At 42.5% G+C, this 14,964-nt stretch overlaps 1 protein-coding gene across 3 annotated transcripts in view; it reads right to left on the bottom strand.

The window, feature by feature from the left end:
• The window catches only part of HIF1A (hypoxia inducible factor 1 subunit alpha), a 33,172-nt gene extending 18,428 nt beyond the window's left edge, over positions 1-14,744 (bottom strand). Inside the window, exons 1-2 of one of the 3 annotated variants that reach the window (XM_065682772.1) lie at positions 14,469-14,744; positions 97-287 (exon numbers count right to left, since the gene is read on the bottom strand). In XM_065682772.1, the coding sequence (XP_065538844.1) occupies positions 97-287; positions 14,469-14,503 (226 nt within the window). In that variant the 5' untranslated portion in view covers positions 14,504-14,744. Of the gene's footprint in view, positions 1-96; positions 288-9,038; positions 9,155-10,168; positions 10,293-14,468 lie in introns of those variants that run through there. The other 2 variants (XM_065682771.1, XM_065682773.1) reach the window with 2 other exon arrangements.
• Between the last annotated feature and the right edge of the window lie 220 nt (positions 14,745-14,964).

Raw genomic sequence — 14,964 nt, 5'->3', positions numbered from 1 at the left:
TATCGACATATTTAACTGCTGATAGGTTTTGGAAATAGCTTGTTCTTCAATATAACTCCAGCCCCTTTTCCAGATTATGCTACACTATCTGCTTACCAGCATCTAGCAGCTTTCTCATGCGCAAGTAGCTGATGGTCAGCCTCATAATGGATGCCTTGTCCAGATGTGCACTCACAGTGTGGGGCAAGGGAAGCTGATGGGCAAGCTCATAGAATACTTCTGATTCCTTGCTCCTTCGGCACCGGGCTGCATCTCTTGACTTCTCTTTTCTGCGTTCCGAGCTAATCCTATATAAAGAAAGTTTGGGGTTAATACAGGAAACAGAGTTCTCTTTGCAAATTAAATTTGAAACTAAGCTGCCCAGTAGCCAAGTACCCAGTTATCAAAATCAAGTAATTCAAAACCTCAGTTTAAAAGTATAACTGTAATTCTGTGTAGAGAGTTCTGCCATGGTTGGGCTCTGACAGAATTAAATTCAAACTCACAGAGTATTCCAACAAGACAAATTCAAATAGACATCCACATACTCAGAACCGTTCCTGCAGTACTTATCTTTACTTTGACAGCTGCTTCTCTAGCCTCCAAATCCTGTTTCCTTCCTCTTTCCTAGCTCCTTAAGTCCATTCAAAATACTACAGTGTAAATTATTCTCAGCTCAATGCTCTAGCAGCCTCATGTACACCCTCCAAGTTCTTCCCTTGTTACCATCCTTATAAAGCCCATCTAACAGGTCAGATAAGCAAAGATATTGATTTAACATGAGGTGTCCTGATTTTCAAGCAATCCAAAAAGTCTCTTTTCCAGCTTTCTACAGTACAGCCCCTTCCATAGTCTCCCCTATACTGGAAAACTCCAGCTGTTAAGAAGTTGCCTTGTTCTCCTTCCGCTGCCTCTCTTAGGCTCACCTTCTCCAAGGCTCATTGAGTAAAAGACAACTCACTAAAAGCAAGCACTCAAACAGCTAAGACTCTCATTCAGTTAGTAACATGGATAATTCTCCCTTTTCCCAGTACCCACACTGGTTCATGTTTGTCTCGTGCATCTGCCACATGAGTTTTCGAGTACGCATTTTCAGATGGAAGCTCCAAATTTTTTCATATTTGAACAAGAACTATGGTCCCCAAGGAAATTATGTCACTGCAGTTAAATGTGCTTTCATTTTTAAATGGACAATATATAAAGCATACAGTATTATTGCCCATTTTTCTTTTCATATATCTTCTGAAGGCACCCTGTCTTCATTTTACATATACCTGAGGTACAAAAGGCAGCTGCACTAATCTGTAGGATCCTCTTTTTTCCACTGACCTACATGAAAAGCGTAAGATAAACATGTCTGTAAACACTACTTTTATTCAAAGTCACATGCCTTTCGATGTAATCATAAAGAGAATGTGTCACTAATTAAAAAAGAAAATAAAACACAGCATTACTTATTAGCAACAATTTAGGAATTACTTTTTTCAAATATCACTAGACTTAAAAGTCATATACTACCATTGCCAAATTCACATTGCTAAGTTTGCAGATCTGTGCAAAAGCACTTTTTAATTAGCATGCCTCTTGGGAGAGGTACCACAAATGATAGAGGAAAGCAATTCACAAGCTGATATTACTTGGGAAATAATGAACCAGATTAATATAAGCAAATATATACCCAAAAGAACATGCTTGCAATCATTTACCTGATGCGCTACCCACAACAGCCAAAAACTTGCCTAGTTTGTGTAGAAGCATGCAAGTGAAAGCACTAAAACTGAATGCCTTAGAATCATAGAATAGTTAGGGTTGGAAAGGACCTTAAGATCATTTAGTCCCAACCCCCCTGCCATGGGCAGGAACACCTCACACTAAACCATCTCATCCAAGGCTTCATCCAACCTGGCCTTGAACACTGCCCGGGATGGAGCATTCACAACCTCCCTGGGCAACCGATTCCAGTGCCTCACCACCCTAACAGGAAAGAATTTCCTCCTTAGATCCAATCTAAACTTCCCCTGTTTAAGTTTGAACCCATTACCCCTTGTCCTGTCACTACAGTCCCTGATGAAGAGTCCCTCCCCAGCATCCCTATAGGCCCCCTTAAGATACTGGAAGGCTGCTATGAGGTCTCCATGCAGCCTTCTCTTCTCCAGGCTGAACAGCCCAAACTTTTGCCTTGAAACACCAAAAGTTCAATAAGCTGTGATAAGGCAAAGTAAAGTATCAGAATCTCTTCTACGACTACCTTAATTTTTTCCAGCTTCATTAAACCGTATGGCATCCCCATCCATCCCCAACCCCACCATCCTCTCCTGCTACCCTTGCCACTGCCAACAGAAAGAAGTGCTAGAAGCTTGGTTTTCAGAACGGTAAGTTTTATAGAGCTAAGAATAGGATTATGTTTTCTCCTTTGATGGCATTATCAGGCTATTAGATCACAGAAATACTATTTCTATGTAACGAGAAACATTAATAAATCAACAGTAATGGAGATCTTTGGGAAACTAACTTACGGATTTTACCATTTTAAAAATTCCAGACATACAGTAGTTCCATCAGTTTCCGTGAATGTAAGCTCATGTTCCTCAGAAGGGTAGCCTAAAATATCTGATAATACTTCCCATCTTGCAGATTTCTTCACATTCAATTTTCCCATGACAACAGAAGTTCCTGCTCTAGTCATGGATATCTTGGACTGAGAAGCTTGAGGCTCTTAACATACAGATATATCTGGAAACAGCTATTACAAGAAGTCTGACCTTTAACAATACTGAAAAAAATAGTTTTGCTATATAAGCTGATTGATTAAACATTTCTTATTGAAGACAGGCCTAAAGGAACTTTCCTCTTCATGGAAAACTAAGGGTGGAGGTGAAAACACATCTAGATTATCTTTGTTCTGCTTCTTAGACCACAGATTCACTGACAAAATTAACACAAGTAATTATGCTGCCTTAGACAGATCCACCTTTATAACTCATTCAAGATCCCTACACCTGCAGAAAGTTCATTCTACAATAGAAACTCAAGGGAGCATTACTGGAAGTAATTGGTTTCCATCTGCCTAGATGCCTGCAGTTTTGTCACGGCTTCCTTTTCAAATGCAGACACTTTTAAGTTAAAACCCACACGTTTTGGCAATAACGCTGCACACTTCAAGTCTACAAGTTTGTCAGGCTTGTGCAAATCACAAAGGGTATGTAGAGAAGGAGAATAGAGGAGATTAAAATAGATGCTAACCTCACAAGTTGTGATTTGAGCCCCTTCCCTTATATTTTCTTTCTCAAAGCCTAATGTTCTGGAAAATATTTCAGCTAGTTTCTGAATTTTTGTCTGTTTTTAGCATGCTGAGCAGCAGACTTCAACATGAACAGTCAAAATTTCTCACAAACCATTGAATTATTAATCACTGAATGAAACACTATTCTAATCAAGCTCACAGTGCTTCTGTTACAAAATAACAGCGTTATTACTCCTGGAGTAAGAGAATCAAGTGCTGCCTACTGGAGGGCTGCCTGAGCTTGAGGTAGGCAAAACTCAAGGAAAAGTGCAATGCTGGTACCAACCAGTGCTGTCCAAGCAGCAGTCTCCTTTCCCTCTTACTAGATATTTCCTTTCTAGAAAGGCTACTACTTAGATATTTAAACTGTACAGCACAACAGTTTGCTATTTTTAGCTGCTGTTTAAAACTAAGCTGTAACCAATCTGAGTAAAACCCAGCAATTTAAATAGGAAGATTAACTACCAGCTTCAAAGAGCGTTTCTTTAATGGATCAAATTAATAGAGAAAAGGTCTTTCACAAATGAGGTTTAATTACCAAGTGAAGTCAGAGTTGCCTCAACATAGGATGCCACCAACTAAAAAAATCCTTCACTGTTGCAACTACTCTAAGCTTCGTTACTTACAGTTGCATAAAGTAAATGAAAAAACACACATCATCATGTGTAGCTGCCCACAAAGTTCTGTGTAGACAATTAAAGGATGATGAATCCCTGTACAGAAAATATATTTCCTAAGTGAGCTCTCTTCCAACTAAGGGGACAGGGGGGCAAAGGAGCTCAAGGAAGCTGGACTTTAAACAGCCAGATGTGAACTGCTTCAAAATCAACTTAAAAAGAGAGATTTTCCAAACTGCCCCTATGTAAAGAGGCAGTTTGTCTTCACAACAGAAATAGCCATTCTGTTGAGACAACAGGAACCCAGGCTCCATTTAAAACAAACCCCAAACTTAAGAGCTATATTGCAACCTTCTGCTATCAAGTCTTGCATGAAAGAAAACCTTCTAAAGACTCAGAAGAAAATCTGAGCTGAAGAGTAGATTATACATGCAATGAAAATATCAGAGATGCCAGTGCTAGGCAGGAAATTGCATGCATTTTCAGGTATGATTTTTCCTGCACAATTTCAGTGCCAGACATTCATTTCCATTTTGTATTTCTGCCACCAGAATACAGAAGCAGAGGGCAATCCAGAGCAGGTTATGCATCACAGCTCACAGAAAGCAGTGTTTCACTGACAGTTTTGAAACCAAACCTGTGCATTTTTTTATATGTAAGAGATGTTCACATGCAATAGCTGAACAAACAACCGAGTTCCAACAGATATTCCAATTAGAGACCCAGAGCAAAAACATTTCACCACCAGGATTCACTGCAGGCTCCCACTCACTGCCTCAAATCAAAAAGGCTTTAAAATACAGCAAGGTGGACATAAACAAAGTTTTACAGCAAGCAACAACTGGCCCAGCAGCCTTCAGAACAAAGCACAGCAGCAATCCCATTTGCACCAGAGTAACAGAGGTTAACATGGCCTCTCTACTTGAATATGCAACTTCTGTCATTGTCATATGAATGATTTGGGTCTCTCAACCAATATACTGTTCCCCATAGCATCCCAAAGACCCCTCTGTCTACCACTGCATACTTCTACATGCGATTCTCCAATTAAATACTCCCCACATTTTTCATCTCCTTCAGTGGAAAACTAATCAATGACCACATTTTAAGCTGACTTGTTCCTGCTTATTTACCACTGCCTAAAGGAACCCTGGAAAATATCATCAGTAACTGATAAATTTCAGTTTAAAAGAACTAGATTTAAAATGGTCAACATACAAAGCTTAAAACATGTAGTATGTCAACTTTGTCTCCTTCTAGCTTTCTAAATCACCACTCACTATAAAGAAAATTTTACATTGTGTACACAATATTACATTAACACAAGAAACAAGGGGGTTCCTGTATGCGTCTTTATTGCTGTTATCTATTTTCTAGCATTTCTCCCATTCTAACTTACTGTTTCTCTAATCAGGTAGATTTTGCCCTAAAGATGTAAATTCCCATGTAAAAGAGCTATTGTGCATGTAATAATGAATCCAGGCTTATCTTTCTTGATTTAGGTTTTGAGAACATTCTAAAAATTCACAAGCATCTTCCGATAGCAATTCACATTTTTTCACTCTACGGTTGTTTTCTGCAATTGAGTGGATTTGTATTTATCATGATATCTGCTCTTAAACAGTTTCATAGACATATACATATGGGAATAATATAATCCAAATTAATAATGTGCCTCAAATCTGCTAACATCTCATTACTGAACTTCCAACTAGTTTTCAGTTCTGCCATCAATTCCCATCATTTACCAGTACAAGATTCACACTCAGTACTTCAGTGTTAGATGCAACCTCTCCTCAGACTGTAAAACTAGCATGGGAAATACCAGGCTTAGAAATGGATCCACAAAAACTGTATCTGCTGTAACACAGCTTCAGTTTTAATTCATTATGCAGAACCAAAAAGATGCAGCCATTACAGTACAATAATACCCGAACAGTACATGCCATCATGATGGTATCAGAAAGTAGATCCGTAAGCAGCCTCTTATTTTGCTTTTAAGATTGAACTCATTCCTGCAGCTGGTACAAAACTCGGTCATCTTTTCACACCTAGCCTAAACCAGGTGTTTCTGCCAGCACAGCTGTATGCAACCCCCAGTTTTCAGCTGTACCCCAGCAGAAGACATTAACACTGGTACCTTCACACCAGCCTAACTAGCTGTGTTCAGGTGAACCATCTGAAGAGCTCAACCCTAGGCATGTCCATGCCAGCTGCTCTCACCTACAGCACAACAGCGCACCAAGAAAATACTGACCACATACAAGCTCATGTAAAAAAGGCACAGGCTGCCAAAGCCATTCATTTTTCCTGTGAGGAAGATAACAAGAAAAAAAAAAAAAACAAACAAACAAAAAAACACCCCACACACAAATCTCATGTGTAATCATAAGCATGTGATTTTCTACATAAAAGTCTTGCTCTTTATGAATTAGTGAGCATTACAGCCCAGTAATCCATCTCAGGAAAAGAAATCAGAAATACCTTATGTACAATAAGAATTAAAAGATATTTAACTGCAGAAAATAGCGTAATAGCCAGGCACAGATGACAACACTATATGTAAACTATCAGAACTCATTCCATTGCATATTCCCTTCTAACATAGCAATTTGATCCATTTTCATTACATAAGGGTAGTTACAGGCATTTACTCTAACCTGACTACCACCAAAAAAAGCCCTAAGAGAGCCAGCAGGCAGTTCAGACCAAATTAGCTACAGCAGCACAAATGTTCTGAGTGAACACTGAAACTTACTGCCGTTTGCAAAATAATGGTGGGGAAAAGCAGTGAGAAGAGAGTCCATCAAGCTACACATGAACTTACGAAGTCAAATCTTACTACCAAAACTGTGAAGTCTACACAAACAGCCATTCTACAGACAGGTAAATTATGGCACACAGGCACAGGCAGCAGAGCCTGAAACTCCTGAAGGCAGCACAGGACCACACACTGCCAAGATTATCCATCACCTCAATTTGGCCTTGAGCTGACCTGAAACCCCAACTACCTCCCAGATTAGGAAGTGCGATCAAGAAAGTGAAAGCTTTCAGAATTAGTATTTCCAATTCAGAATGTGAAGCAAACCTGCTGTGTCCTGCTACGCAATGTAACCCACTGGTATTTTACCTCTGCATAGTAATTTACTGTTTTTAAATAACCACATGGTAACAAATAGCTGTTTGTCAGAAAATTCTTTATTTTTTTTTTCCCAGCTTGGTTATTCGGCTTTTTGCTACAATACAGCATTTTTTTTTTTTAATTACCTCTAGTCTGCCCTTCAGGATGAAAGATACTTTGTACTTAAATTGTGTTTATTATTACAGAAAAAAACAACTATTTAAGAGAGGTATCTGGACACCCGCTTTACACAACTAGCCACTGAGCGCTCCCCCTGCTTCAGCCCTCCTGCTTTTACTTCTACCAAGCACACAAAAAAGATGCAAAACATAACCCTGAGATATCTGTCAGGCTCTCAGTTAAGAATGCTTTAGCTACAAACTAGTCTATCTTCCAACAGATGCAAACTCTTGATGAAGTAAGGAATTTTAGTTTAAATCAGGGTTTTATTATATATAATCTATGTCATTGTATTCAGGTTTTCCAGATGGAAGGCTGGGGATTTTCCCTTCACTGCTTCCATCCAAGTTCTTGTCCTTTTACCTCATGTTCCTCAACTGCTTTCAGTTAACAGGGCACTTAATGATCAAAGGTTAATAATATATATATTTTATATATATATATAAAGAAAAAAGAAAAAAATCAAACAACAGAACTAAAGAGATGTGAAACCTTATTTTCCTGTATGAATTAAGAACTAACAGATCCACTAAGCAGTCAAGAAAAATACTTGCAACAACAGCTAGGACAAAAAACCCACAGCAATGTCAGCTCGACATCCAGCAGATTCAATAGGGAACACAGGAAAAGTCCTTTCTGAAGGACTGGGCACCAAATACTCCTGTCCCCCTCTAAACCACATAGGCCTCATTTCTTTAGCTTAGCTAGGCTGAAGCCTTTACATTTGATGTGGATTACTTCAAGTTTTCTGTTATGTGGAACACATTCTCACTCTTCCGATGGATGTGAGCAGAGGGCAAATATAACAAGGTAAGCCTCTAGTAACTCCCTCTCTAGCTTTAACAGTCCATTTACTATTCACAAAATAACACAAAACAAAACCCCAAAACACCCCACCATCAAAAAAACCCACCAAACAGGCCTTGGCCTCAAATTGTTCTGTTTCTTGAAATGTATTTTCACAATTAACACCAATCTGCTTTAGGATTGACAGCGAAGTGACTCGTTCTGGCAAACAAAATGTGTCATCTTTTTCAGGTAACACTCTCAGGATTATTACAAACTGCGTTGATAAGGTTATTTAGTAAGTTACTTGGTGACATCTTTCACTGTTGTAAATACAATAGCACAGTTCAGTGCTGCTGATTCAGTTTCCTCTATTCTTCACTTGAACTTCAGGCTCTATTTTAATGTAGTGAGTTACAAGATGTTGTAACATTTTTGCTCAGAACGCTTAACAAGCGTTCATTCACACCACACCAAATTAAACAGAAGATGTACAGCGTCTCCTAACACACACACAGTTTATAATGTATTGGATGTCTTTAAGGAACAACTAATGGATCATCTCGAAGCACCAGTTCTTCAGTGCCAGCAGAGCCATTTCAAATGTCTTGATGCTAAAATACCTCTGTTTTAAAAGGCTTCTTTTTTGTAGAAGTCCCAGTATCATCAGGCTTCAACAGAAAAAAAAAATAATTTACAGATTCAGTATGTAGTGAAAGTCCTCTTTATCAATGCCCTTACTCTTGAGATCTTAGACCAAACTCCCAAGCTGGTATGAATAGGCGTAGCTTCAACAGAGCCTATGGCTCCACATCAAAGAACCTTAAAGTGTTTGTCACCTACATAAACTGTATTTAAAAAAAAAAACCAAACAAAAAACCTTATATGTGTGTATATATATATATATATATATATATGCTGGTATGTATTCACTTGATTTCATGTTCATGTTTTTAATAATTTCAGAACTAAATAATACAAGAAAACCTTAACAGTCTTCGTATTCAGAGGTAATTTGGAAACCTGTAACTTTCCTGAATTTTCAGTCATTAGTTAAAGTAAAAAGGCTCACCTTCTCTCCTGGGCCACTTTTGTCCTTATCAATGTCATAAAACACCCAAGTGCCTCCCATTTTGGAGCAGTACTCAGTGGAACACTCACGTTCTCCTGCATGCTCCTCCGCTTGCTCTAATACAAAGGTTTCTCAAGAGAGGTTCAAAATACTCAAACTTTCTCAAATTCAAAAGAGAAAGGGCTGCTAGAACATGAAAAGATGATTAAGGTCCAAGTTCTTTCCATGCATTACCTACGTGGTTTTTCTGAGGCATGTAAACACCTGCCTATATAACTGTGTCTGCAAAGATAAAAGGCACATTTGAGCTGATGACTTGTAATCTGGAACATTCCTTCCTTTTGGACATCAGCTTACTAGAAACGGGTTACTGTGCCTTCTTGCTACAGTTCTTGCAAGATTTGTTTTTGGTTTGAGCTGTTTGTTTGTTAAATAACACATCTTGTAATCAGATCAGTATTTGCATCTCCTTGAAAGAGCAGTATCATCAGGAAAATCTAGATGCTCTCATATACCATTGCTGAACCATGCAGTACTTCCCTCCTGGGTTTACTTAACAATGCATATTCTACAATCATATAAAAATTATTTTGTTGGCATATCATAACACCAAGCTCTGCAAGAATAAATTGAGATAATAATGCCAAATTCTCTTCTGCAGAAGAGCAAACAATCAAAAACCACCTGTTTCTGTCAATGTCCTCTTTAATACCAAAAATGTCACATGAGCCTACTTGAAATCCAACCTTTAACATAAAATGGTGCAATATTACTACTGAACAACACGACACTCAAGAATTCAATCCACTGAGTTACATAGGCTCAGCAAGAGTCTTCAAGACTTTTGGGTCAGAAGCACACCAAAGTGAACAGGCACACTCTCAAAAACCTCAGAAGGGTTTGGACTTATACTGCAACACTGCTGACATTTGCTAGTGTTATTCATATTTACTGACTTTTTTATTTCCACTTCACCATCAGCAATCAGTCCTGGAAACAGCCTTATAAACTTCACACATTATAGTTCAAGGATAGGGAGGAACAAAGGTCTACGATTGCTTTCACAATGCACCAAGAAGGAAGTAAGCACCTGCAAGTGCATACTCTAACATAGCTGACTGAAGCCTTACATGTGATAGCAGCATGGTCTTCTTTGGCATCTCTTCTGGTGGTGGTAGAAAAACAGCATGCAACTATGCTTCTCAAGGCTTACAAAGAACATACTTTAGCATGATCTCACTTAAATAAGCCGTTGATGGACATTTCTGATGAGAAACCAACCAAGAAAATTGTGATGGCAACTGAGTGAATAAAATGGATTATCCACTTCACACCTTCACCATTAAACCAATAGTTTGTTTATCAGTAATAGTTTACTGATCATCAATCAATCAGTAATAATGATTTAATTGCCAGACTGAAGTTGCTGTAAACACACATTTGTGTTGGTCCCCCCCCCACCCCCCAAAAATAGTCCAGGATGTGCCTCCAGAGGCACCAGAAAGGAAGAGCATTCCTACACAAGACAGAGTTGCTAAAAGAGCTTGAAGGTACTTGAAATAAAAACCTTTTACCATCCCATCACCCTATTACAGACCACCTGACAACCAGGGCCATCTGATCACATCTATGCTAGACCTCCTCACTAAATGTGGACCGGTTTTTGGTATTTCAGGCATGCCGGTCAAGAGCCCCAGACTGCAGATTGGAGACACTATGTTTTAAAAGGGCAAAGCAAGCTTTACTGTAAACAAAAACCAGAAAACCCTCCTGCTGCTTCTATCAACATACTGCCAAACACTCACACCTTCACTGATAAAAGGCAACCAAAGCATCACCAGAGCAAAATTATGGAAAATATCTTCAGTAGGCAAATCCTCCATGGCTATTCTTCCCTGATTGTCAGTGCCTTGATAACACAAGAGGAAGTGCAGTAGCACTATGCTGTTGCCTTTATTTTTAGTGGGCATTCAAAAGTAATTTCTGATGGCTTTTATTGAAGGAACTCAAAACTGCTTCATGTTTGAGGAAACAGCAAAGAACAGACAGCACAGGCACTACACCACAAGGTAAGCCCCATGGCAAGACAGACTATCCAGAAAAAGCCAGAAAGCAGTAAAACCACCATTCTGTAAGCCAGAAGCAACCCTGCCCTCCCCATACCTGTGGGGAGACACTACAGCAGATTTACTGAAAGATTTCTCCTCTTCTTACAACACAGTAGATACAAAAGGGTTTTGTATTTGCTTTCAACTCTAGTAATGGTGGCTCAGTTCCACCAGTATTGAAAGAAACTAACAGACAAAAATCAATGGCACATACAATCCTGAAGACCTCACACAAGTTTAAGAAAAGACAGTGGTAGCTAATGCCCCTCAGCACCAGCAGCACAGGACCTGGGCTTCTCAAACAGATTTTGGAGCTGGACTCAGTGGCAGAGATCCAGCAGCAAAACCTTGGTCTTCCAAATCACCCCTTAGACACTACATGTTAAGTTTCAAGTCCCAGCTCCAAGAAGGTGAAAAGCTGAAGCTTTTCTGCAAGACATTCAGGATGTAAAAGTTCACCATCTTAAGATTCGGAATGAACATTCAAGGAATTACTTAAGTCCTCCTGCCTCTAATTTTTATTTAGCACCCATCCCATTAGAAAAATGAATTCTGGATTGGTTTAAGTCCTTCTCTGCGGCATAACATACGTATTTTTTTAGAGTGTCTACCAGCTGCAAGCCACTACCAAAGCAGTGTAACCAGTAGCCTAAATGGCTCATTTATTTAAAATGGTGCAAGAATTACTCTGCTAATAGTGAAGTATCACACCACAGACCTGAGGAAAATCTTTTCGTAGCATCTGCCATCTACGCACTAGAGTTTATTAAAACAATTTTGAGAAAAATCAGCATCCTTCTCAGTAAGTGCCTTAAATTTGAACCAAATGAGAGTCAATAAGCAAACAAAGCTTCCAACAGTGCTGTTTTACCAACTCCATGCACTGAGACAAACTCACCCTGGTAGCACATGGGGGAAAACCCAAGCTCACATGAAAGTGATACAACTATTAAAGAATAGCTAAAACCCAAATAACTCAATACCTAACCATGTTACAGATACTTAGTTTCTTATGGAATCTTTCCACCTGTATGTATATGAGAAGCCCGGGACTAGATCAAAGAATGGATTCAACATATCAGTATATTAATCCACACTTACATTTACTATTAGGACTAAATTACATTTATGCAAGACCGAGACACACACTCGGTCAAATTCCATAATTCTGCATCTCGCAGCACATAGTTAAACAAATAACAAGCTTCCCTTTAACTATCAAGAGCTAAACACTATCCAAATACAAGCACAGAGAGAAACAAGGAATAAAAGGATTGCAATGCATGCCAAAACAGAGGTGTATAATACATACAATCAGTCAAATTTCTATAATAGAAGAACAAGACTCAAAGGTCTTCTCCCTTAAAGGTATTCTCAACACGGACACCATCAAACCTAAACCCATCTAAAACAACCCAGGTTCTTGAGAAATGCTCAAGATTTTCAATAAGTTCTCTGGTGATCTCATATCCTTCCTTTTTGCTTAGCCATCTTTGCTCAACTGCACATTCACAGCCCCCAGGATGAGCTTACCACAGATACAACTTTATGTTTTCGATTACAACCTTACAACAGAAATAATCTGAATGTTCGTTACCATTTTATAAGAAACATTCCCAACTTTGAACTCTGCCTACAGGAAACAGAAAACAACGAATTCTCTTTCTTAAGCTCTGCCTTTAAGGAAGGAAGGATAAGCTTTGCATACTGATTCTTACATTCTGCAGAAAGCAGATTACATCCAGGATAAGGAAATTGCAAAAAAAGAAAAAAGTACCCAAGTGGGACAGAATGGTAAGTAAAAAATAACAAATGCTGAAGTGAATAAAAGAAAAAAGCAAAACAAAACCCCACACAAACAAACAAAAAAGCAACCTGACCAAACAGAACCAAAACCAGCAACAGAACAATCCAAGTCCCAAAACCCTGTTCTAGACCTCCAACTAAATCAGGGCAGCCAAGCAAAGCACAAAATAACCATTGCTGTTGCAACGTTTTCTCCCAGACTTCTCAATAGCCATCAGCTTTCAGTAGAGAAAGGTTACAGAGAACCGGTGCTACCCCCAGGAGCCCCCCTGCACGGATTTCATTAGACTACACCACTGTGACAACTCCAAATCACCACCGAGGTGATACAGACCTAGAGGTGAAGCGCTGCCCGCTCCCAAGCCCAGCACCCTGCACTCCCAGCTCAGCACAAAGCTCACCATCCATTTTAAAACCCAAGCCAGTCTACTTCCCGACACAACTTACGCACTTTAACATTGACGGCGTTTAACCTACTCAGATGACCCTCTGATACAACAGCTAAGAAAACCCATGTCAGAAAAAGAAAGCAACCCCCCCCAAAAGCTATCGATATCAATATAAATAAACGGCGTCTTCTGCAGATGGCGATTACGGCAATTAATCCCTCCACAAAGCGCGCCGGTGGGGCACCAACGCAGAAATCTGGTCACCCAAATACTCAAACTCCCTAACTTCACCGCCTAACAAAGGCTTTTAGGACTTTTATTTCCCCCTTCTAATTTGAGGTAACAATCCTCGGTGAATTATTCATACTCCTCAACTCACATTGTCCAGCCACCCTACACACCGCACCCCTCCCCCCGCAAGGGTTTAGGTTCGATGGGGTTTTTCCCAATTCGTATTTTCAGGTTCCACAAATGCCCGTTTCTACACAAAACCAGGCGGCCACCGAGGCCGGGATGATCCGGAGCAAGGCACAATCGGCTCCTCCACGCTCGTTTTCAGAGGCAAAGGCAGCCCGCGGTCGCTCCCCGCAGGGGCAGGGCGCGCCCCAGCTCCCCTCACAGCCCTGCGGCCGCTCCTCGCCCGACCCGGCTGTCTCGGTTTGGGCGCGCAGGCCGCCCGGGCGCCGCGGCGAAGCTCGGGCAGCGGAGCGGGGCCAAAGCACGGAGCACGCTCCCACCCGCCCGCGGAGCCGTGCGCCGCGCCAGGACAGGCCGGCGGGACAGCTCCCGCCACAGGAGCGCCCCGGCAGCGGAGCCCCGGCCCGCTCCCCCCTCCGACAAAATGGCGACGTGGACGGCGGGGAGGAGAAGCAATGAAAGAGCGAAGCGCTCCGCAGGCCGGGGCAGCGCGGGGGAAGGGGAGGGGGCGGCGGTAACAAAGCGGGGGGTGGCGGGGTGCCCGGGGGACGGCGCCGGCGGCACCGGGGGGGGCCGGCGCGGGGGAGGGGGAGAGAGGCGGCCCCCAGGCCGGCCGGCGAGCGGGGGGGCGGGCAGCGCGCTGCCGGCGCGGGCCGAGCCCCGGCGCCGCGGGAGGCCAGCGCGGGAGGCCGCCGTGCGGCCGGCGGTACCTCTTCTTGTCGGTGACGCCGCCGGGGCTGTCCATGGCGGCGGGCTGGCTTCTCCTCCTCCCGCCGGCTACCCTGGCTGCGAGGCGGGCGGCTCCAACGGCCGGCGCGGGGAGACGGAGGCGCGGCCGGGAAGGCGCCGGGTCTGGGTCCGCGCGGGCTCAGCACATCGGGGCAGGCTGCGGGGCGGTGCGGGCTGCGATGGGCGCAACGGCGACGGTGGGAGGTGCGGGGCTGCGCGCCGAGGAGGAGGCGGCCCGGGGGCGGGCGCGGCCTGCCCGGGCCCCGCGCTGCGCCAGTGAGGAGCGGCGGCGCGGCCCGGCCCCTCGGCCGGCGGGGTCAGCTGAGCGCTCAGCTGGGAGCGGCCGGCGCCGCACGTGTGGCGCTGCGCGGCGCGGGGCGGGACCGCCGCAGGCCGGCCCCGGCGGATCCCAGGCTGAGGGTCTCCGGGCTGGCCCCCGCCGCGTCCGCGGAGCGCGGCTCGCCCCAGCCGGGGTCG

This window comes from Lathamus discolor, chromosome 6 (genome assembly GCF_037157495.1).
Source record: "Lathamus discolor isolate bLatDis1 chromosome 6, bLatDis1.hap1, whole genome shotgun sequence".
Lineage (NCBI taxonomy): Eukaryota > Metazoa > Chordata > Aves > Psittaciformes > Psittacidae > Lathamus > Lathamus discolor.
The sequence above is the reverse complement of the archived record's forward strand: the minus strand, read 5'-3'. Positions and strand labels throughout refer to the sequence as shown.